Raw genomic sequence first — 23,050 nt, forward strand, 5'->3', positions numbered from 1 at the left:
CCCCCCCCCCCCCATCATCTCTCAGGACTCAACCGAGATGGGCTCTTCCAGGAAGCTTTCTCTCATTGCCCAGCCAGAAGTGGCCTTTCTTACTCTGAACCCCTGGGGCCCAGCCACTCCTTCTCGAAGGACGCTCATTCTTTTCGATCTCTTGATAACCAAGTGTCCTCTTCCCCAGAGGTTGTGAGCACTAGGAGGGGTTAATGAGTGTTGCCACTGAGTAAGTTATTTTTTATTAGGAACCTATTACATGCCGGCTAAGAGCTTTACACAGATTCTTAACCCAGCTTTCCATGTAAGGAACTGAAGCCGGGAGAGGATGAATAACTCGTTTATGGTCCCAGAGCAGAAATTAAAATCCACTCACTCTATTCAACATTGAGAGGCCTGCTGACGGAGACCACCTCCCCCAAAAGAACCCCGCTTAGAGCTCACAGCCCCAGTCTAGGAGTCCCAGAAACAAAGAGCCCCCCCTCAGGACAGGGCTGAAGAAGTCCAGCAGTCAGTCTGTGGGGCTCACAGCATGGTCCTCTTCTCCAGTTGGTCATAAAGACCTGTCTAACTGCACATCTTCCCAAGATCCTGACCTCTTTCCTCATCTTCTACCCTGCTGTCAGGACAAGCTCCTTAATGGGCCAGCCTCACTCCATTACAGTCACATATACCAAAATGAAGGAAGAGCCACTCCCTTAAAGACCCTCTATCTCTTATTTATTTTGGTAAGGACTTTTTTTTTTTTTTTTTTTTTTTTTAGCACTGTGAAAGCAGGAGCCCTGGTTGGGGAGCCAAGCGTTCCCAGCTCACTGTGGTTCGAACCTCTGTTAGGTCTGGATGAGATAGTGTGGCTTGATGGTAGGATCTCACTTTAGAATTGGAAAGACTTGTTTCATTGCTCACTACTTGGGTGATCTGGGCAAGTGACTACCTCTGTGTGCCTTCATTTCCCAGCTGTAAAATGGAGAAAACCAGAGTGCATTCCCCAGAGGCTTTTTGTAAAGATTAAATGAGATAGGGAAACTTAGACCTAGAGAGTAGCTGCAGGGAACCCTCCCCTTTCTGTTCTCTCCCCAGCTACATAGACAGTACACACTCACCATCACCATACATGTCAGCAGGTGGGGACCCGCTACCGTCCACCCACCTTTCCACACGTACACCTTACATGTTCTCACCTCCACCTCCAGTCTTGCTCCTGCCATCCCCTCTACTTGGAATGTCTTTTCCTTCATCTCTATCTATGCAAATCCTACCCATCCTTCTGGGCTAATATACCTCCAGCTCCAGAAAGCTCTCCCTGATCTAGAAGCAACCCTCTGGATCACCCCAGGGACTCCTGTTACTTTCTGTCTTGGCCAGAAGTCACCAGTGGCCCTACCCCCACCACATCCCCCTTTTCTAAGCCTGTGTTCTTTTGGCCAAGAACTTGTCATCTGCACCTCAGCACCCCCGTGGGCATCAGAACCAGTGTGATGCCTCTGCTACTTACCTGTTCACAGGGTCGGCGACGCACCCCTGGATGTGGCCCTAGGGCCCGGATGACTCCTGGCCGGGGCTGCGGGGGGCTGTACTGGGGGTAGGCCAGAGGCCTGGGGTAACTGCTGGGTCCCAGGAAGTGAGGCTGCACCATCCACTGTAGCTCCTGGCTGCCACTCACAGCGTGGATGCTCGGCACGGGGTGGAACTTCTGAGGGTCAAGAAATGGAGAGCCAAGGGTGAGGTCTGTGTAGACTGAGGGCTTCCCCTGGACAGAAGCCACACTGCCATCCACCCTCAATGCAGCTGCTGGTTCCCAGAGACACCTTGACAGAGACACTGACCTGGTGACAAATCCCTGCTTATGAGCTGTGTGACTTTGGGCAAGCCTCATAACCTTGCTGTGCCTTCATCTCCCTATCAGAACTAATACTTCTAAAGTACGAATTCCAGGCAGTGTCCCAACCATTTTACAAATACTGACTCATCTAATTTGCCCAACAGTGTCTTCATTTTCAGACAGGAAAGAAGTTGTCCGTAGACACATAGCCAGTAAGTGGGAAGTGGAGTCTGGGCCCAGGCATACTCCTGTACTCTGCCTGAATCCCATCTGCACAAAGAGGAGAATCCCAGCTCCTATCTCCGAGGCTGGCCATGAGAATCCGGTGAGAGAGTGTGTGTGACAGGGCCTGGTGAGCGGCTGGTGTCCAGTGCACAGGTGCCCTGGGTGTGGGCTGTCCCAGTGAGCTCTTAGCTCAGCCACTTACTGCCTATGACTCTGGGTAGGTTATTTAACCTCGATGTGCCTCAGTTTCCTTGTTTTTAATACTGTCATAGGTGGGGATTATGGCATTTCATTGATGCTAAGAGATGCCCTTTAGTAGCTCTGAAATCACAGTTCACTTGGCAACTTTAGAAACATTTAGTGGCACAAAATAATGGGTTTTCAAATCAATGAATTATTAGATTCTGTGAAATACAGTTAAGGAGGTAGAAACCTCCCCAAACCATGCGGGCTGCACTGTATGCACTCCATGTATTACCTGCCAAGATTTTCTTTCCTCCAGAAATCTGAAGGGGTTGAGATGGGGATTCAGTGTTGGGGAGGAGAACTGGGTTCAAGCCTTGGGGCTGGGCCCTGGCTCCCAGGCCTCCGGGAAGCGCTCCGCAAGCCCAGGCAAGTCCAGACAGCAGTGTCCCTGCAGGCCCAGTGGCCCAGTGACCCCAGTTCCGGGACCTAGGCACCGCCGGCGGCATCTCCCGCTCCCGAGGTAGTCCGGGCCCGGGCCACTCCGGGCCAGGAAGGGAGGGGCGCCCCGGGTGAGTCAGCCACCGTGACTCGGCTGCTGTGACTCGGCGGAACGGACGCCGCTCCTTCCCTCCCCTAGCGACACGTGCGCGCTGCCCCTCGACAGGAAATGGGCACCTGCAGCCACCCAAGTCCCCCCAACCTGCAGCGGGGCGCCGTTCGGTGCCGAGAGAGTCGGGGGCACGGGAGCTGCCCGCTGCCAAGAGCCCGCGCGTCCCGGCATCCGCAGTCTCCACCGTCCCCGCCTGTAAAGGGGTCGAGAACCAGTCGCCCGGAGCCCACCAGGCTCCACTGAGCCAAGAAGGGGATATGTACTTGGCGACAGGGTAGAAAGGGACAGACAAACGGATACACAGACGGTCACAGACTGTGCTGAGGATTCCCAGTCTGTCGGGGCTAGCCTGCCGCTGGATCCCGCCTCCCTCCTATATGGGGACTTCTCGGCCTCAGCCCAGACCCCGGATCCCGGGAATTAAGTTCGCGTTGGATCAGACCCCCTCTGATCCTGTCGGAGCTAGGACTAATCCTGGACTAAGGGGCGCCCTTCTAACGCAGACAGGACAAAGAAATTAGTCGTGGACGGGAGGAAAGAAGGTAACAGAGACGGCGGGACAGATACACAGCAGACAGCGAAGGAAAAAGGGGCGAGCGAGAGGGGACGTTCGCAGATCTTTGTGCGCCCGCCGCGCGTTCCCCTGGGCTGTGGGGGAAATGTGCCTCTAGACGGTGGAGAATGGGCAGCATCCGCGGCCACGGCCACGGCCCCAGATCCAGTCCCTACTCCTGTTCCCGGACCCAATCCCAGAGTGTGCGGAGCCGACCGCAGCGTCCCAGGCGCTGTCCACCCGGGAACCCCAGGCGTCGGGTCCCTCTCACCTGCTGGCCTGAAGTGGGGGGCTGCGCCGGGCCGCCGTACGCACCGCCGGCCCCGGAGCTCGGTCCGGGTTCCCCAAAGTCTCGGAACATGCCCTGGCTGGCTGCTTTGTGGGGTCCGCGTCGCCGGCTTCGGTTCTGACTCACTTGCTCCTCGCCGAGTCTTTTCTTTTTATGAATGAAAAGTTCTCGGGCTGAACCACTTCGATTGGGAGGGGGGGGAGCGGGCGATTTTCAACGGCGCTGGACACCTCAGGGCTCCACCTCCCCAGACGCGCCGCCTTTTGCCAGTCAGCCCTGAACTTGTCCACGCCTCCTACAGTCCGGGAGCCGCCTTTTCGTGGGGAAAGGGACTGACCTGGCGTCCCCCGCGGCAGCTGCGGGTCGGCCCCCTCTGACGTAGTTGCCCATACATGGTGCAATTTCCTCGCCTCGCCCAGGTGGAGCCGAGGATTCCCCCGCGGATTTACGCACCTGTAAGCTGCTGGGCGCCCCGCCCCACCCCGCTCGCGAGCCCAGGCTTTGGGCCCGCCTTCCCGCTGCCGGCCGCAGGCCTCGGAGCCCACTCACCGCCTGGGCTGGCCTCGGTTTTTGCATCCGTCAGATGGGACGAAGGAATCACGCCTTGCAGCGCGTGGGAGGTCGGAATGAAGAATGAGAAAGGGGTCTGGAAATAGTAAAGTGGGTTATAAATGTGACTGTGGTGGTTATTATTTTATTTACCGGGTGCTTACTTCATGCTAGGATCTGTGCTCTTGCTATCCGACGCTTCACACCTGCTGGCATCGTTTTAAGGTTCAGGTATACTAAAAAGTGGATAAATGATAAACCAGGCTTACCAAAAGGGTGGTATATTTTAAATGTTTACACTGAGCAAGTTAATGGTTTGAAGTACCCGCAAATACAAGGCAACATGATCGTGCTACTCATAGGATAATTTCAGAATTTATAACAAGTTTTAGTTCAGAGCCTCTATACGAGGTTAAGAGCCTGCAGAGTTTGCAGCGGGACACAGTTGTCTTGCGGTCTGATAAATGCCATCCTCTTTAAATACTGTCACCACTCTTTGGGGGCTCTGTGGCCACCAGCCTTATTTGGAGATTATGTCAAAGGTCTGTATGAATATGAGGCTGGGGCCAAATTTCAACAACCAAGGCCAACAACCCTGGGGAGTAGGTACCATTGTCATCCCCATTTTACAGATGGGGATACTAAGGCCAAGGGATGTTGAAATGAAGTGCCTTATATCACTAAGCGGGTGGCTGAAGCAGGTTCCCAAATCAGGGCTGTGGGAGCTCCAAGCCCACGCTCAGGCCAGATTGCCCAAAGCCCTCCCAGACACTTTTTCACAGGTGCAGGATGTCAGTGCTGAGAGGACCACCCCAAAGCTTCTCTGCTTCCTCCCACGCTGCAGATGGGAAAACTAAGGCGAGAGTAAGGGGCTACCAGTGTCACACAGATACAGAAAGCGAGTTGGGCTCTCCTGCTTTCCACTGCTACCACCATTTGGTCAGCTCCAGTTTTGTCCTCAGAGAAGGAAGAGTTCGGGGGAAGTAGGGCCCTGGGCTGCCCTCCTTGGGGACTGAAGCTAGGGGTCTGTGGGTGCACTCAGGATTCAGAGACAGAAGGCCAGCTTGGCCCTGGGCTTTCAGTCCCAGAGCTACAATTTTCTGTCTCTGTGACCTTGGGTGGGTCACCTTCCCTTTAAGTCCCAGTCCCGATGGGAATAATTGAGCCTCTTGCTGACCTCATGGGGTTGCTATAGGATGAAATGAGATCATAAATGTGAACGTGCTTTGTAAGCTAGAAAGTGCTGTGCACTCGGAAGCTGGTTGCCGGCTTGGTGCGTCTCCCTTGCCCTTGTTCTACCCAAAGCTTGTCTTTCTCTAAAAAGAAAAGAAACAACAGAGGTTTACCAGAATGAGAAATATAGAAGTGAGAGAGACAGAGGGAGAGAGAGATTCGAGGCAGTGTGATCCATGGAAAAGAACATGAATGCTGGAATCAGACAGCTCTGGGTTCTGGAGTTTGAACTCTGGTTAGGCTGCTCACCAGCTGTATACCGAGATGAGACACACAATCTCTCAGAGCCTCTGTGTCCTCCTCTGTCGAATGGACACATAATGATAACTACAGCTCAGGGTTGTTAGAGAATAGGAATAAAATAATATCACATGTTTAGCCCGGCATATAGTAAGAACTTGACAAATAACAAAAACAAATACACGTGTTAATAGAAAGCTCCAGAAGTGGGAACCCTTGGAGTTCTGGTCACATGTTTAGGCAATCATGCAGCACACACACTAACTGATGTTTGAACTCTTTGGCTGAGCCCAAGTTGGATGGGTCAAGGTGACAAAGGCGGCCAGATGGTGGCACACATGAGGGCTGACACAGGTCTGCTTTGACTGCAAACGTCCATCTGATCCAGAAACTACCACCCTGTCCCACTCCCCCAGCATCCTGGGGCAGTGACTGAGCAGGAGCTCAGGTCTCAAATCCCTGTGTGTGTGTGTGTGTGTGTGTGTGTGTGTGTGTGTGGTGTGTGATTATATGGTTCTGAAAGTCCCTTCCTGCTCTAACCGTTGGTGGAGCCACAAGGAGGTCCTTTCAGAGGCAGCACATTCCAAGCTCCTCAGTCACTAACTCCTGCTTCGCGGCTGCAGAAACGTTCCTGGCCCCTGACCTCACCCGCTCCCACCCAGGGAGGCCAGGCGAGATTCCCAAGGGGCCACTGTGATTGCAGGAGTCTGGGAGCCCAGAGGTCTGAGAAACCAGGGCACTGTCCCATGGCACCCTGTGTGAGCCTGGCTCAGTCTCTTCCCTCTCAGAGCCCCAGAGAATGTCCACCACTTGGGGCTGCTGTGAGGCAAAAGGAGGCGATGGGTGAGTGTGCTTGGCACCCAGCAAGTTCTATCAGTGCCCCCAGGATATTGGGATATTGTTTCATCTTCCATTCACTTTTTATTTTTTTTAAGATGTATTTATTTATTTGAAAGAGAGAGAGAGATTGGGGGGGGGCAGAGGGAGAGGGAGAGAAATCCTCAAGCTGACTTCCCACTGAGTGTGGAGCCTTAATCGGGCTCCATCCTGTGACCCTGAGATCATGACCTGAACTGAAATCAAGAGTTGGACGCTTAGCCCACTGAACCACCCAGGCACCCCTCCATTCACTTTTTAAATCGAAGTTTGTTTATTTTATAAATGCGGTTGAAATTTACACAACATACAATTAACCATTTTAAAGTGTAGACTTCAATAGAATTTTGTGCATTCATAATGTTGTACAATCACTTCTCTCTAGTTTTCAAAGTTCTTTTATTATCCCAGAAAATCATCCCATTCCCATGAAGAAATCACTCCCGATCCAAGGGGCGCCTGGGTGGCACAGTGGTTAAGCGTCTGCCTTCGGCTCAGGGCGTGGTCCCGGTGTTCTGGGATCGAGCCCCACATCAGGCTCCTCTGCTGGGAGGCTGCTTCTTCCTCTCCCACTCCCCCTGCTTGTGTTCCCTCTCTCGCTGGCTGTCTCTATCTCTGTCGAATAAATAAATAAAATCTTGAAAAAAAAAGGAAAAGAAATCACTCCCAATCCCATCTCCTGGGAACCACGAATCCTCTTTCTGGCTCTATGAATTTGCCTATTTTGTACATTTCGTATAAATGGAATCATACAATATGTGGTCTTCCACGGCTGGTTTCACTTAGCATCACGTTTTCCAGGCTCTATAATGTTGTAGTGTGTATCAATACTCTGTTCTTTTTCCTGNNNNTGCTGAATAATATTCTATTGTATGGATATACCACCATTTATTCATATGCTGATGGGTATTTGAATGTTTCTCCTTTTGGGGTATGATGACTTAGGCTGCTATAGACCTTTGTGTGCAAGTTTTTGTGGACATATGTTTCATTTATCTTGGGTATGTACCTAAGAGTAGAATTGCTGGCTTACCTGGTAATTCTCTGACCTTGTGAAGAACTGCCAGACGGTTTTACAAAGTGGTTGTACCACTTTACATTCCTACTGGCAGCGTGTAAGGGTTCTAATTTGCCCAGATCCTTGCCAACATTTATGATTTCCGTTTTTGAAATGAAAAACATCCTAGAGGGTGTGACATGGTATCTCATTGTGTTTTAATTTGCATTTCCTTAATAACCAATCACGTTTCTTGATGAATATCTTTTCATGTGCTTTTTTGCTATTTATATGTATTTCAGGGACAAATATCTATTCGAGTCCTTTGCCCATTTTTAATCTTTAAGTTGGCTCCATGCCCAACATGGAACTTGAACTTACAACTCTGAGATTAAGAGTCCCATGTTCTATTGACCGAGCCAGCCAGGCGCTCCTAATTGGGTTGCTTTTTTGTGGTTGTTGAATTATACAAGTTCTTCATATATTCTGGATATCCAACCCTTATCAAAAATATGATCTGCAGATATTTTCTCCCATTCTGTAGGTTGTCTTTTCACATTTTTCATAACGTCCTTCGATGCACAGAAGTTTTTAAAATGTTTATGAAGTCCAATTTCTGTTTTTTCTTTTGTTGCTCATTCTTCCAGTGTCAGAGCTATGAATCCATTACCAAATTTGGGCATTTACCCCTACGTTTTCTTCCAATTGTTTTATAATTTTGGTTCTTATATTTAGGTTCCTGGCTAAATTTGAGTTCAATATACATCTAGTGAAGTGTGCTCATCCAACATGTTACATGTATGTAAATCCGTGTAGCTACTGCCCTCATCACGATAGAGGACATTTCTAGCAACTCCCAAGCTCCTCGTGGCCCCCCTCAATCACCACTCCCCACCCACGGGTACCACTATTCTGACTTCTAGCATCATCGATGACTTTTGCCTGTTCTTGAGCTTCGTATAAATGGATGTGTCCTTTGGTGGCCGATTGCACTCATTTCTCCAGGATAAGTGCCCAGGAGTGGAATTACTGGGTCACAGGGTACATGGACGTTTGCCTTTGATTTTCTCCAACAGTCCTTCCGAGTGGTTGTACCATTTTACCTGTCACCAGCAGTGGGTAAGGATTCCGGCCGCCCCCCACCTCGTGGTGACATTTTAGTTCACTTCAACCAACATTTCTTTCCCTTGGTCCTGGCCCCATCTTCCGCCTCCTGGACGCTCTCCACAGCTTCCAGCTCGGCTCCTTCCTCTCCGTTTCCCACCCGCAGCCTGAGGGAATCTTGTAAAATTCTGACCATTTCACTCTCAGACTTGGACCCTTCTGAGGTCTGGCACCTTTTGAGTTGCTACGCAGGAGGACTGAGGCCTGGAAAGGAGTGGTGTGGGTGCCTCACATACCTGCTGTTCTTTTAGGTTGATTGTGGGGCTTGGAGGGCCGTGAGGATAATGCTCGGGGCTCATGCTCACTGAGCTTTTACGAATTGTTGAAAATAATCTATTTATTTATTTATTTAGTTAGTTAGTTATTTTTTAAAAGATTTTATTTATTTATTTGATGGAGAGAGAGACAGCCAGCGAGAGGGGGAACACAAGCAGGGGAGTGGGAGAGGAAGAAGCAGGCTCCCAGCGGAGCAGGGAGCCCAATGCAGGACTTGATCCCAGGGACCTGGGATCACGCCCTGAGCCGAAGGCAGACGCTTAACGACTGAGCCACCCAGGTGCCCCCTTAAAGTAATTTATTAATCCCCACAACAATCCTGTAGAGATAGATAATAATATTATACCCATTTTACAGATTAGGGAATGGCGGCCCAGAGAAATTAAGCAACTTGCGAAAAGCCTCACAGTGAGGAAATGACGGAGCCGGGATTTGAACCTATGTGTCCATCTCCGGAGCCCGGGCTCTTCACTGCTTTGTTAGTCTGCCCGTTGAAACTGGCCAGAATCCTTAGCATGGCATTCCGGGCCCTTCCAGAGGTAGGCTGCCTGCCTAGGCTCTACCCACTTACTCTATGTGCCCCAGACTTGCTGCTGAACCGAGCCTCTCACCTTCGCACAGGCCGTTCCCTGGGCCCAGGATGCCCTTCCTCATCCCTCCCCAGCCTGGCCAATCCTCTCTCATCCTGTAGATCTCAGTTTCCCCACCACTTCCTCAGGAGGACTTCAATGAGTCCCTAACCTAGGTTAAATTCCTTGTCTGATATGGTCCCATAGCACACCGCAGGATTACTTTTTTTTAACCTGCTCTGAAAAAATTTTAAATATTTTGTATTTAAAATATCTTAAATATTTTGTGTTTGGGGGATTTTATAGATATTATTTTAGCTTATTTTTTATTTTATTTTTTAAAGATTTTATTTATTTATTTGAGAGAGAGCGCGAGAGCAGGAGTGGGGGGAGGGGCCGAGGGAGCAGGAGAAGCAGACTCCCTGCTGAGCAGGGAGCCCAAGGAAGCAAGGAAGCTGATGTAGGCCAACGCCAGCGGATTTCAGGACCCCCGAGATCATGACCTGACCCGAAGGCAGACGCTCAACCGACTGAGCCACCCAGGTGCCCCTTAAATTATTTTAAAACATGATCTTTATTTTTTACTTTGTCTTCTATGTTTAAATTTTTCGTTGCATTTCTCTTTCAACTAGGTAATACATTTACATGCTTCCAGATCCAGAAGCCACACAGGGTACACGGTGAAAACTACACTCTGGTGGGACCACCTTCTCGTGTATCTTTTTACCCAGAAGGTAGCCTGCTCTGAGGCCTGTTTTCTCCTTGCTGTTTTGTTTTCTTGTATCTTGGAAATCCTTCCACCGAGTATTATGTAGATCTGCCCCATTAAAAAAAAAAAACAACCTGCTTCGCTGAACTATATTGTATATTCAATAACACATATTGGTCAGTTGTTTGACCATTTTAGACACCTGTGTGAGCACCTTCTAGTCAAAATATAGAATGTCTCCCCCCCGCCAAGTTCTTTCCTCCCTCTTTGCAGTCATTTGCTCCCCCCTCCCCCAGGACGTCACTTATCTTCGTTCTATTGCCACAGATCAGTTCGGTCTCTTCTTCTGGACTTTCACACCAGTGGAGGCCGCAGTGTGAGCTCCTGTGTGTCTGTCTTCTGTCCCTCACCACTGTGTCTGAGACTCGTTCAGGTGCGTGGAGCAGTTCACTCCTTTTGATGGCTGAGTCCAATCCCATTGCACGCTGGACCAGTTTTACATCCATTCTCCTGAGTTAACTGAATATAAAGTCGAATGGAGCCGGCTGTGGGAGAGGCAGGGATGATTAAAGACTTGGTCTTGGCCCCAGGGCAGTTACAGCAGCAGAGAGGTGATCAGACACTGAGGAAAACAGCCCTGGCAGTGGGTCGACAGTGCTGGGGGCAGGAGCTGGAGAGCACTGGGGCACCCCAGGAGCCCCCAGGAAGGAAGGATTCTTTCCCACTGGGGGAGGACAGGCTTTCTGGCAGAGGAGAATTTGAGGTTGGGGGAGCTATGCCTGGGGTTGAAGTCGGTGAGCACAAGGGCCTGGGGGTGGAGAGAGGGGAGGCCTGGGGACGCTGAGGTCCAGAACATGTGGTGGAATGTGTGTTAGGCTGTGAGCTAGGAGGGTGGGCAGAGTGAGGCCTAAGCCAGCGTCCTTGAATGCCCTGCTGAGGAACTTGACTTGGGCTGGGAGACCAGGGGACTCCTGAGCGGTGTTTGAACAGGGAAGCGACCTGCGCCCAGTTCGCTGAGGCTGGAGTCTGGGGAAGAGGGGGCTGTAGTTCCTTGTGGGAAGGTCTTCTGGGCCCGGCCTCCAGGCTCTCAAGGTCAGCGGGACTCACGTGGTGGGCCCCGGGTGAGGAAGAGGATGAGGTACGAGGGGGGCGGGGGCTGCTGTTTCCAGGGCCGGGGTATCACTCTACCCGTTCCCCAGATGCCCCCTGAGCGTGCACAGGTGCCTGTCTCCCTGCTGTCCTTTGAGGCTCATGCCCCCCTGCTACGATGGCAGTCCTGTCCCCAGGAGGCAGATGAGGACTCTGAGGCTCCAGAGAAGGAAAGGGGCTGGATTAAGCGGGAGTCAGGGACAGAGCTACCATGTCCCCACTCTTGTCCTGGGGTTCCCTCCCCCACCAGCCACCTCTCCGGCCCAGGACATCCTGGAGAGCATCAAAGACAAGGTCCCAGCCGCCTGCATCTCTGATGGGTTCTTCAACCTCAGGCCGGTCCCTTTTCCTCTGGGAGCCTCAGTTTTCTCTTCTTGTAGGTGAGTAATCTACACACTGTGAGCCCTAAAACCAGAAGCTTCACCGGAGAGTCACCTGGGGGAGGGGCAGGGCAGACCCCCAGGTCCCTCACCCCTGCTCCAACCAGCACAGCTTAGGGAAGCAGCAGAGGATAACCACAAGAGTTCTGGAGTCAGGTGGCCTGGGTTGGGGTCCCAGCTCAGCCGCTTTCTGGCTGTGTGACCCGGGCCATTCTCTTAACTTCTCTATGCCTCAGTCTCCTCATCGTGAAAATAATATAATGATTGTACCTGCTTTTCAGGGTTGCTGGGGGAGTAAATGAGATAAGGTGTGGATGGCACTTAGCACAGGACTGGTTTCCTGCAGAAGGGCTCAGTAAGTGTTAGCATTTTCTTGCCATAGAGTTTTGTGCCATGTGGACCATTCCCTCTGCACAAAGGGCATCGAGGGTCCTGCTGTCAGTGCTCAGGATGGCTCTGCCAACTCAGCCTAGCCCCTTAGGTTTCTTGGAGCAGCTCTGGTTCCCTGCAGACCTAAGCCCAGGGCAGTGAGGCCCTGCACCCAGTTCTTGGGCTCTCCTCACTGTCCTGGACCTGAGGCTTACCCCCACCCCTGGGCTCCAGGGTGCCGCTCCTGCTCCGGGCCAGGAGGGGGATGAAATGCTTAACCTGGGATAAAGGGCTGGCAGGCCTAGGCTGGGCCAATAAACCACCCCACCCTCACCGGGAGGACCTCTGGGCACCCATGTAAACTGAGTCATGGGGGGCAAGGGGGTGAGTCATGCAGCCTGTGAGTGGGAGCCAGATGGGGCAGAACTTGCCTGTGGAGGGCCTTTGGCCATGCCTCATAAAGCCACAACTCTCAGGGCCCCTCCAACACCTGGTGGGCCCCAGCCCGCTGGGCCGAGGGGCAGGGGTCTGGGGGCTGGGCTCTCAGCATGCACACCAGCGCCTGTGTGTTCCCGCGTGAGTGTGTATGTTGGCAGCGGGGAGGGGAGAGAGGCTGGCAGACCGGAAGGGGAGGCTCTGGCTCCAGAGGAAAGGATGGGGGTTTGGAAAGGAGTCAAAGCCCTAAGAGAAGAAGATTTTGGCGGGAATGCTTCTCTGCCCTCTCCTGGCCTCTGGGGGTTTGGCTGATTTTTTCCCTCTGCGGGACAAGCTTTCTCTTTTTAACCTGGGAGGAGCCAGGGCCAGTTGGTGACATGTCTCTCCTCTAGAGTTGCCAGGAGCCAGAGCTGCTCAGTGACCAGGGACACAGCTCCCTGCCACACACAGAGGTGTGTACAAGCACTTTGGGGAGTTGTGGAGGCTGCCAGAGTGTTTCTAGCCTTGACCATGGCCAAGTTACTTCACCTCTTCTGGCTGCAGTTCCCTCCTCAGTAAAACGAGGGCTGCGAGGACCTAAATGCAGTAACGCACGCAAACTGCTTGGAGGAGCGCCAGATGCGGACTAGGTCATGTGCCCGTTCGCTCTTACTATCTAAGCCCCAGCATCCTCAACTAAACAAATGGGTGAGGGGACGGGGCCAGAGGCACCTCGTGTCTGGCCATTGCTTTGGTTCCTGTCTCTGAGTTCATTCCCTGGGAAGATGCCCCCATGCCCGCCCCACTGCCTGACTCTGACCCTCTGTCCAGACCGGGGTTGGGGGGGTGGGGGGGGTTTCATGCCCTGCTGGAAAGCCAATAATCAAGGAAAAATGGGTTCAGTGGGTTTCTGGGCTGTGTGCCCTCAGGTTACCCCCTCAGTGTCTGGGGGCCCTCAGGTTACCCCCTCAGTGTCTGGGGGATGCGCGTCAGAGAAGTGGGGAGTTTCCCTCCCAGGATGAATCAGCTGTGTGACCCAAGCCTCGTCCCTGCCAGGGCCCCTCCCAGCGGGCGGGAGTGGGGTGCAGTTGCCTGGCTGGGAAAATCCCCAAAACCTCACCAAAGCCCTGGCTGAAACTTTCTCCCAGCTCAGCTGTTTCCTGTCTTCCCTGGCTCAGCCCCTAGCCCCATCTGAAATCAGGGGTCGGGTAGATATTCACCCCATTCCCTGGCCAGCCCCTCTCGAGCCTCCTTCCTGGGGTTTAGGGGTTCACAGGCCACGTGAGTGGGAGGGGGTAGATTGTGGGTGTGGGGTCTCTGTTCCCTGGCTGCAGTCATCTTTTATGTGGTTTTATAAAAGAGGGATGAGCATAGGGGCTTGTCCAAATTTACTTTGCCTAGGCCACCCTGGGCCTGGGTTGTTTCCTTACTCCAAACAGGGCAGACTCCTCTGCCAGCCTGAGGGGGTGAATCTTGGCGAGCCCCTGGCCTGGTAGGGAAGCATTCCTTACCATAGGCCTGGGAGAGCCTTCCTGCTCAGGTAGGCTTAGTCACTGTACTCTCTGGGTTTCAGTTTCTCCGTCAGTAAAATGGGAATCTGAGTCTTGGCCCAGTCTGTTCTCCCTGGCAGTTCTGGGACCCAAATTGTGTGTTTTACAAATCAGATCCTAAGTCCTTGCTGGGGCTTATTTATCTCTGCAGCCCCTCACTCCAACAGCACTTTCCTACTGTGGGGGCTTGACGATGCCGTCAGGCGCTCTGGGGTTGGATGACCCGGATTCAAATCTTGGCTCTGCCTCTTACGGCTTTGTAACCTGGACCCAATTATTGAACCTCTTTGGGCCTCAGTTTCCTCTTCTGCAAAATGGCAATAATAACAGAGCCAGGTGAGACTTCAATGATGGAGGGAAACACTTAGCACAGTGCCTGGCTTTTGTTATGAACGGAATGAGGAAACAGGCCTGGAGACAGAGAGTGACTTTCATTCAATCACTCATTTATTCAATAACGTTTATTTGGCACTTGTGCTAGGCCAGGTCCTATGCTGGACCCTGAAGACACCCTGTGAGATAAGTGGAGCCACTGTCCTTGCAGGGGGTCCCAGACACGCAGATGAGAGCCACAGTGTGGTGGGTGTTATGGGATCCTGGGGTGCGGATGAATGGGGAAGGAGAAATCTCTGGGAGAATGGGCTGGTAGGTGTGAGGGGTGTTCAGCCAGGAAAACACGTAAGGGTCAGGCACACCAAATGGAGGTGACAGCATGAGCAAGGCACAAAAGTGAGAAAGGACAGCATGCATGCAAGGAAACACCAGGCAGCTCATACTTCTGGAACGAGAAGGGTAAAGCAGAGAGTGAAGGAGTCCAGAGGAACAGGCAGGGGCTGGATTCGGTTGGAAATTTGGATTCGGAGTTTAACTTATGGAGAGGTTGCTCTGGCCAAGCACTGTGCTAGGCTCTTGTGACAGGGCTGAGATTCAGACGTTCTTGCTTTCACTAAGCCCCACAGTCTGGGCATGTGGTTTAGGGACCAGCGGGAGACAGGCATCAGTTGAGCGATTACATAAGTAACCCCCTGATCCTTGCTGAATGACAGGTGTTCGAGCAGAAGGAACGGCCTGAGGCCCAGGGCTGCATGCCAAGGGGTGAAGGAAGTGCCAGTTGGTTCCAGTGGGGTGAGCACAGGCAGGAAGGGGCACCTGAGGGAAGCTGGGGCTTGGCAGGGGTCTAACTAAGGTCATGTCCGCCTCAGGAGAGTGGACTCTATATTGCAGGCTATGGGGAACCGTGGAAGGGCTTTGAGTAGAAGAGGGGCATGGGTAGCTATGCAGGAGAACTGGCTGTGGGGGGCTAGACGGGGTCAATGAGAGGGAATGGGGCAGAAGAGGCAAGCTGCAGTGGTTCAGGAGAGAGAGGACTGGGCTAAGGTAGGGCCATGAGGATGGAAGAGAGAGGAAGTGTGAAATGCTTCATTAGGAAAGGAGAATCAGGTGCTGTTGATACCACCTGGGCTGCTTTGTGGGACCCATCAGGGCCTGGCAGGATCGCCCCCCCCCAAGCCTTGGCCCAGTTTGGTCAAGTGCAAAGCACAGCTTGTCTGAGGGAGGCAGGGCAATGGGCTCCAAGTCGGAGACCACCTAGCTCTGGGACTTCCCAGGGCTGGGCTGAGGGAACTCAGCCCTGGGGAAACTTGGGGTGAGGAGGAAGCTGGGGAGGGGGCTGAGCCAGCATCTCATGACTCACCCACTTCCACCCAGTCAGCCCAGTGGCATCTCCGCTCCCCTGCTCCAAATTCCAATTTGGTGAGGCTGCTGGAGGCTGAGTCAGCTCCGGCACGGCACGAGAGCAGCGTCCCAAGGGGCTCCTTGCCAGAAACCCTGGCCTCCAGCCAAGGCCAGGGCTAGGCACGGGGCTGGGGGGTGTTGGAGCCAGGCTCCCAGACTACAGCAGCCTCAGTTGAGCAGCGCTGCCCACGATCTTGTGAGTGAATGTGCCTTGTGGGTTGTGAGTTGTGAAGAACTCACGGTGGGTGAGGCCCTGGATAACAGTCTGAGGAGGACGCAGGGGCCAGGGTGTTACGTCCTACTCTGCTCAACTCACTGCATGACCCTGAGAGAACTCCTTTTCCCTCTTGGCCTCCATTTCTTTGACCACACAATGGGACCAACATCTCCCAAGCAGGTTGTGAGACTTAAATAAGACACATGGAAGCTTTGCAAACTGTCCGGTGGCCCAGGACAGCCAGGTTGGGAGAAGTGAGTCTAAACGCCAGAGCTTCCAGAGTTCCTTATGGTCATGCAGGTTGTTTACCGCATAAGGATGTCCGACCCAGGCTGTCAAAATCTAGCCCGTCCTCTGCTCACCAGACCGTATTCCCTAACCTAGAAATGCCAGGGCCAAGACGGTACCTTTCTCGAACTGACACAAATACACCCTGCGGGCTAGCAGTATCCCCTCAGACTTTACTGGGTCAAGCCCCTAGATTTATGGGAAACCACTGAGAAACCGATTCTGATTCCTGGGATGGAGAAGAAGCAGGACTGGCTTTGCAGAGGCTCTCAGAGGTTCCCAGCCTTGGCAGTGAGGTGAATCTTATTACTGGGGGCAGTCAGGGGTGCCCACTTAGGGCAGAGAAGCAGTCTCTTCTGGCCCTGCCTCTCTCCAGCGACCAAAGCAGGTAACCACCAACACAATATTTTAAAAAACACTCAAGACACAGACCCAAATTGGGTTTTATTGAAATGCCAGGAGCAGGCACATGTCAAGGTGGTGAAGGAAGGAAGAAGATGGCGCAGGCTGTATGAGGTGGCAGGGAGGGGCAGGCCCCATGTCCATGGCCCTGGCATCCCCTCTCCCTGCCAAGGGCTGAGTGGGTACAATCACCCCCTCCCCCCTAACAAAATAGCATGCTTAGGCCTGCAGGGCCTTTGCCCCCTGGACTGTGAAGGCTCCAAGAGGGACTGGAAGCACTAATTTTTCTCTCTTGTGAGGGAGGAGAAGGAAAGGATTCGGGAGGAAAGGGAGGTACAGTTGGGGATGAGGGTGGCCAAGGAAGGCTCTCCTCCTGGGAATCTGTACCCAGCCTGTGGTCCTGGATGACAGAGGGGAGCAGCAGTGAAAAGAGAGGCTGAGGGTCCGGCCCTCAGGGAGCCAGAGCCTCCAGCTGGTGGGGACTTGAGTTAGCCCTGGACAGAAGGCAAGAGTTCAAAGGGATTGAGGATGCAGGCAGTTCCCGGTTGACCTAGTCCTCAGAGCTAGGGGGCTCAAACTCCATGGGACAAAGAGAAGGAAGACGGGAGCATCCATCCCTAGCAGGGAGTGGGGGGAGGGGGGCAGAAGGTGGTCTCCCCCAGTTGGCCACACTAGGTCAGTTCCACATTGTTGGCGCGGTCCAGCACACGGGAGCCGCGGGTACTGCCCCCCAGCTGAAAACGGCTCTCATAGAGAGTGGGGCAGAGATGCCAGCGGTTGGCCCGGTAGATGCCCAGGTAGGTGTAGACGTCAGGCTTGTAGGTGAGCAGGCACTTAATGCCTGCTGCACGGATGGCCGCATCCGCCTCCAGTACACCCAAGCGGTCCGTGAAGTCATCTGTGTAAACACAGATGACTTGGCGCCCACCCTCCCTGGCCCGTGGGCTCACCTTGGCCACCTGAAGCCGGCCCTCCACCACAGCCCGAGCAATGCCAGCCCAGGCGTGGTCCAGCTTGAAGCCAGGTGCCAGGTGTATCAGCCACTTGCCAGAGAGCACATGATGGGTGATGGCCAGCTGGCGCAGCGTACTCGGTGTGATGGGCCGCCCACTGGTCTGCAGAGCCTCCCAGGCTGCCTGCAGGCCCTGCACATCGCCCGAGTTGGGGACATAGCCCTGCCCATACGCTGCAATCCAGCCCACAGGCTCAGAGTTGGGTGAGCCAGGGTCCCCATAGCGAGTAACTTGGGATGGTGGGTACTTGGCCAACCAGGCATCCAGCTCGGCAGCAGGTGTGGTGCGGGCATCAAACACTAGCCAGGGGTCCATGTCAGCTGCCATGGCCTCTGCGGCCAGGTGCTCAGCAGTGAAGCCATCCTCACGGCCGCCTGGAGAGTCTTCCTCCTCCATGTCTTCACCTGGCTCCATCCTGCTGTGAAGGAACCGAGTTAGGGCAGGTCCAGGACAGATCTATAGTTTGCTGGGCCCTACCAGGTGCAGCCAATGAGCTCTGTGGCCTTAGGCAAGACTTATCGCCCTGTGCCTCAGTTGCCTCATCTTTACCGCGGACAATTGTTCCTGTCCCCCAGAGCTGCTGAGCATTAAACGCCGGAGGTGGAATATGCACTGCATAAAAGTTGTTGCTTATCTTATTATCACTCCGATTTACAGACCAGAAAACTGAAGCTCAGAGAGAAGTGACTTACCCAAGGTCACACCTGCAATGAGTGACAAGGCCGAGATGTGAATTCAGGTGTGGGAGAAACCGGCCCAGCTACACCTCCTGGCCCGGCCAGAATCCCGAGCGCTGGAATTTAACGGAGCGAGGCAAAGAAGCGCACGTTCGCGCAGCATCCAGGCAGGCCCAGTAGGGCCAGACCCCCGAGGCTGGTGCTGTCGGGCCCACCTGAAGACGAGCACACTGATGCCCAGAAAAGGCAGTGACCGGTTCAAGGCCAATGGGGCGGTGGCCGGACTGGAACCCAGGCTTGTTAGAGCCTACGAGAGCGCCAGCCTCGGGCCCGCCGCGCCCGCCGCCATTAGCGCCCACAGCCCGAGCCGCGCCCCCGCCCAGCCCTGCCCCCTCCCGCAGCCCCGCCGTCACCTCCGGCCTTCGCCACGCTCGGCACCGGCCCAGCCCCGCGCCCGGTTCCGCTCCTGCCGGGGCTCTGCGCCGCCGGCGCCGCCGCCGCCGCCGCCGCGCCCCACCCCCGCCACGGCTGCCGCCGCCGCCATCTTAGCGCCCGCCGTCTCAACAACAACTTTATAGACAAGCGCAGCACGGGGCGGGGCCACAGGGACGGTCGGCCTCGCCGCGGGGCGGGGCCTGCGAGGGGAGGGGCTGACCCCGTGGCGGGGGGCGTCGGGGAACCCGGGGCGGGGCGGGGCTTCGGGGGCGGGGCTAACGTTCGCTCTCTAGGCTTGGGGGCCGGCGGGAGTGGCGGTCCGGTCGGGATCGACGCGCACGGTCAGGGAGGCTCCAAGGGGAGGGCGCTCCCGGCCCTGAGAGCGGCGTCTTGACCGGCGGCGCTAGGACCCCGTGGGGAGCGGCGGGGGCGGAGCAGGCGGCACCAGGACCCAGGGGAACCGCGGCAGGCGGGCGGCGAGCAGGCCCGGGGGCCGGGAAGCTGCGGGCGGCGGCGCTGGGCCCGGCGCGGCAAGAGAGACCCTGAGATGCCGAGCAAGAAGAAAAAGTATAACGCGCGGTTCCCGCCGGTGAGCACGTGGCCGGGCCGGGGAGGAGCGGGCCGGGCTCTCGGGAGGCTCGGGCCCAAGCCGGGCTGGGGGGCGGGCGCATCGCGGTGTTCGGGGGCACGGACGCCCCGCCCCCTTCCGTGCTCTCCCCGCGTCGGTGCCCCCCGCCCCCTTTCTCCCGGGATACCCCCTCTCGTTATCCCCTCCCAGCACCCCTTTCTGGGACGGAGGTGACAGGGTCCTAGTTTTCTGCCCCCTCCCCAGGCGCGGATCAAGAAGATCATGCAAACTGACGAAGAGATTGGGAAGGTGGCGGCGGCAGTGCCTGTCATCATCTGTATCCTGTCGGGGCCTGCCTGGCCAGGTTGAGGGACGTGGGGTAGGGAGGGAGCCCGGGGTCGCCTTGTTTAGGCTGGGGATCCCCCACCCGTGTTCTCCTTGACGCTCCTCAGCCCGGGCGCTTGAGCTGTTCCTGGAGTCGCTGTTGAAGAAGGCTTGCCAGGTGACCCAGTCCCGAAACGCCAAGACCATGACCACATCCCACCTGTGAGTGGCCAGAGAGCTGGTTGGGCCCAGTGGGACCCCGCCCCAGGAGTTCACACACGTAGGGGTTGTGGGAGGCTGCTGGGAGACCAGCAATGCCTCAGATAGTGGTGGGTTTGAACTGGGGGAAGAGGGGTTGGCTGGGCTAGCCAGGCGGGCGGGTCAGGTGGTGGAGATGGGGTGGCGGTTTTCCAGGCTCCATTCTCCTGACATCCAGAGACCCATGCTATCCCTTGCTAAGGGCCCAGACGTCTGGGCCCCATCTGAATGCCATCTTCTCCCCACCTCTTCCAGGAAACAGTGCATTGAGCTGGAGCAGCAGTTTGACTTCTTGAAGGACCTGGTGGCCTCTGTGCCTGACATGCAGGGAGACGGGGAAGACAACCACATGGATGGGGACAAGGGTACCCGCAGGTGAGGAGCCAGGGCCAGGTGTCCAGGCAAGGAAGGCCAAGGCCACTGGGGTTGGGGGTGGTTGGGGGGTGGTCAGGGAGTGGTGAGATCTCTGGGCAGATGGACTGTACCTTCCCGAAGGGGCCGGAAGCCAGGCAGCAGTGGCCGGAAGAATGGTGGGATGGGAAGCAAAAGCAAGGACAAGAAGCTGTCGGGGACGGACTCGGAGCAGGAGGTGAGTGAGGCCCCCAGCCCTCTACCCTACCGCATGGTGTGGAGACGACAGTCTTGCATCAGGCCTTGCTGGCTGGACACCTGGTTCCATCCTCACCTATTGTCTTTTGTAAACTGGGGCTATAAAGGTCAGGCTACAGAGGTCAGTGTCCTGTCCCTGCCACTCCCAGGGGTCTAGGCTCTCCAGTGATGGGCTCACGCTTTTCTTGTCACCTCTGACCCCTGCCTTGTTCCCAGGATGAGTCTGACGACACAGACACTGATGGGGAAGAGGAGACATCACAGGCCCCACCCCAGGCCAGCCATCCCCCTGCCCACTTTCAGAGGTAAGCGGCTCAGTGGCACCAGAGGGGGCTAGCAAGCTGTGCAAGGTTGCCTTGTCTTTCTTGTCCTTGCAGCAGATTTGGGGAATGGGCGGGGAGGAACTGAGGAGGGCCTAAAGGCAGGAGACCGCTCTCAGAAGGTCTCCTCTCCCACCCACACCCAGCCCTGTTGCATGGGGCCTCGGCAGGAGCTGTGTGACCTGCTCTGGGTCCTTCCCTTCTCTGAGCTTGGCTGCCCCTTGGTACAGAGGGCCACGGGCTGCGTGCTCACAGGGGCGGGGTGGGGCCCAGTGGGCGGGAATGGGCACCAGAGAGGGGTCTGATCTTTCTCTCCTGCTTTCTGCCCTGCAGCCCCCCGACACCCTTCATGCCTTTCACCTCGACTCTGCCTCTGCCCCCAGCACCCCCGGGCCCCTCAGCACCTGACGCAGAGGATGAAGAGGACTATGACTCCTAGCGCCCTCTGCCCCCCAGGCCACACCCCCTTTTAGTTGGTTTTAGTTGCTCTGGGGGGAGGAGAGAAGATAGAGCTGTTCTTAAATTTATTAAAAAATTAATAATAAAAGGGAACACCAGTGTCTGTCCCAGCCTGTGTCCAGGGCTCTGTGGCCACTTTCCCATCCAGCCACCTGCTTTCCCGATGCTCAGCTGAGGCCAGGAGCAGGGGCGGGCAGGGCAGCAGCTGAGTGAAGGGGGGGTCCAGAGGCTGCAGTTCTGCCAGGGTAGGAGCAGGGTAGGCTGCTGGCAGAGGGATGGTAGGCAGAGTGGTGGTGTAGGGTGGCACCAGAGGGGCTGGTTATGCTGGGGGACAACCTGTTCTGTTGTGCCGTGTGACCCTGGAAGGGTTCCTATCTTTCTTTGAGTGGCCGCTCCTGTCTGATGGAGACTGTTCTGTCCACTGCGGACTGCTGCAAGGGGACAGACGGGACGAACAATGGCAAGAAGCTTTGCCAGCTGCGTAGCCCGGTGCCATGAAGGGCGTGTGGGAAGGGGCAGCGGAAGTAGAGGTAGGTGTGACTGTCAAGGGCCTTGAAGATTAACTTTTGAGCAGGACAGTGACCCATGTGGTCAACCCGCCCCCATTTGTGAGCAGACCCTGGAACCGTGGGGTCCCCAAGGCAGACGTGTGCCTTCAGGGAGCCGGGGCTTGGTGAGGCTGGGCAGGAGACAAGGCGGCCGGTGGGCAGACTTGAGGTGTGTGTTATCAGTAGACTCAAGGGTGCCGTGGATGGACTGGCCGTGGGGCTGCAAGGGAGGGAACCCTTAGGGACTGCCAGCTTGCCTTCTGCAGCGAGTGGGGCGGGGGCTCTTTTCCAGCTGGAGGACTTAGAGAAAGCAAGATTAGGTGTCAGGGTCACAAGTGGGGCTGTGGCGAGTTTCGGGTGCCCGTGAAGCTGCTGAGGGGAGGCCTAGAACTAGGGCCCTGGAACGGTAGGGGCCTGGAGACAGATGTGTGAGCCTTGAGAGTAGGTGACCTCGCCCCAGGGAGAGGGGGAGGGCCTGGGCAGGCCACCCAAGGAGACTGAAGAGCAGCCACACCCAGGGCCCCCCCAACCCCCCGGGAGCCACGGGTGGTACGTGGCCAGGTGTGTCTGGGAGTGGTCAGCGGTCACAACAGCTTGCAAGCTTCGGGGAAGGCTTGGTGGTGGCCGACAGTGGGAAGCTGGAGGTGAGAAATGAGGTGCGGGGAAGCAACGTTCAGGGCTGAGAAGCGGAGATGAGAGCCGTGGCTCAGAACGAGGACAGAGGGACACTTTTTGGTTTGTTTTCTAAGAGAGCAGAAATGCAGGTTATAGCAAGGGAGGGGACGGAAGGACGGCAAGGAGGCTGATGCAGTGAGGTGAGCTTGCCTGAGGCTGACCCCAGCGCGACCAGGGTGAGGTGGAGGACGATGAGTGGGTTTGGCGGGAGCATTGAGGTGTTCCGTCTTTGGGGCGTAGGAGGCCAGGTGGCAGGCATGGATGGGCCCGGGCGCCCGGAGCCGAGGGGCACCTGGGTCCTGTCTGCCTCTCCTGTGGTTATAGTGCCCCTGCTGGCTTTTGGGGACCGTCTCTCTTCTAGTCAGCTTGTAG

The 23,050-nt window shown here is 55.4% G+C and overlaps 3 protein-coding genes across 5 annotated transcripts in view; 1 reads left to right on the forward strand and 2 right to left on the reverse strand.

Annotated features, from left to right (window-relative positions):
* Positions 1–4,069, reverse strand: part of FOSL1 (FOS like 1, AP-1 transcription factor subunit) — a 6,405-nt gene extending 2,336 nt beyond the window's left edge. Inside the window, exons 1-2 of one of the 2 annotated variants that reach the window (XM_008709019.2) lie at positions 3,659–4,069; positions 1,487–1,684 (exon numbers count right to left, since the gene is read on the reverse strand). In XM_008709019.2, the coding sequence (XP_008707241.1) occupies positions 1,487–1,684; positions 3,659–3,748 (288 nt within the window). In that variant the 5' untranslated portion in view covers positions 3,749–4,069. Of the gene's footprint in view, positions 1–1,486; positions 2,059–3,658 lie in introns of those variants that run through there. The other variant, XM_008709018.2, reaches the window with a different exon arrangement.
* Positions 4,070–16,817: 12,748 nt separating this feature from the next.
* CUNH11orf68 (chromosome unknown C11orf68 homolog) lies at positions 16,818–19,026 on the reverse strand. The gene is made up of 2 exons (XM_040638779.1): positions 18,896–19,026; positions 16,818–18,220 (listed from the first exon to the last, which is right to left on the reverse strand). Exons 1-2 carry the CDS (start codon positions 19,024–19,026, stop codon positions 17,464–17,466), a joined length of 888 nt encoding a protein of 295 aa, XP_040494713.1. The 3' UTR covers positions 16,818–17,463.
* A 319-nt stretch (positions 19,027–19,345) lies between these two features.
* On the forward strand, positions 19,346–21,565 carry DRAP1 (DR1 associated protein 1). 2 transcript variants are annotated; one of them, XM_040639439.1, is made up of 7 exons: positions 19,346–19,506; positions 19,750–19,822; positions 19,938–20,031; positions 20,323–20,442; positions 20,542–20,656; positions 20,893–20,981; positions 21,330–21,565. In XM_040639439.1, exons 1-7 carry the CDS (start codon positions 19,465–19,467, stop codon positions 21,433–21,435), a joined length of 639 nt encoding a protein of 212 aa, XP_040495373.1. In that variant the 5' UTR covers positions 19,346–19,464; the 3' UTR covers positions 21,436–21,565. The 2 variants fall into 2 exon arrangements, with proteins under 2 accessions (XP_040495373.1, XP_040495374.1); XM_040639440.1 differs by having other exon boundaries at positions 20,563–20,656.
* Positions 21,566–23,050: the final 1,485 nt, after the last annotated feature.

This window comes from Ursus maritimus, unplaced genomic scaffold (assembly GCF_017311325.1).
Source record: "Ursus maritimus isolate PB19 unplaced genomic scaffold, ASM1731132v1 scaffold_23, whole genome shotgun sequence".
Lineage (NCBI taxonomy): Eukaryota > Metazoa > Chordata > Mammalia > Carnivora > Ursidae > Ursus > Ursus maritimus.

Bases quoted from the DNA above. Each gene is read 5' to 3' on its own strand.
- CUNH11orf68 (XM_040638779.1), bottom strand. From the start codon at position 19,026: ATGGCGGCGGCGGCAGCCGTGGCGGGGGTGGGGCGCGGCGGCGGCGGC. The intron at 18,221-18,895 runs GTGACGGCGGGG...CCTTCACAGCAG, and splicing joins GAGCGTGGCGAAGGCCGGAG to GATGGAGCCAGGTGAAGACA.
- DRAP1 (XM_040639439.1), top strand. From the start codon at position 19,465: ATGCCGAGCAAGAAGAAAAAGTATAACGCGCGGTTCCCGCCG. The intron at 20,657-20,892 runs GTGAGTGAGGCC...CCTTGTTCCCAG, and splicing joins GGACGGACTCGGAGCAGGAG to GATGAGTCTGACGACACAGA. The intron at 20,982-21,329 runs GTAAGCGGCTCA...TCTGCCCTGCAG, and splicing joins CCCCCTGCCCACTTTCAGAG to CCCCCCGACACCCTTCATGC.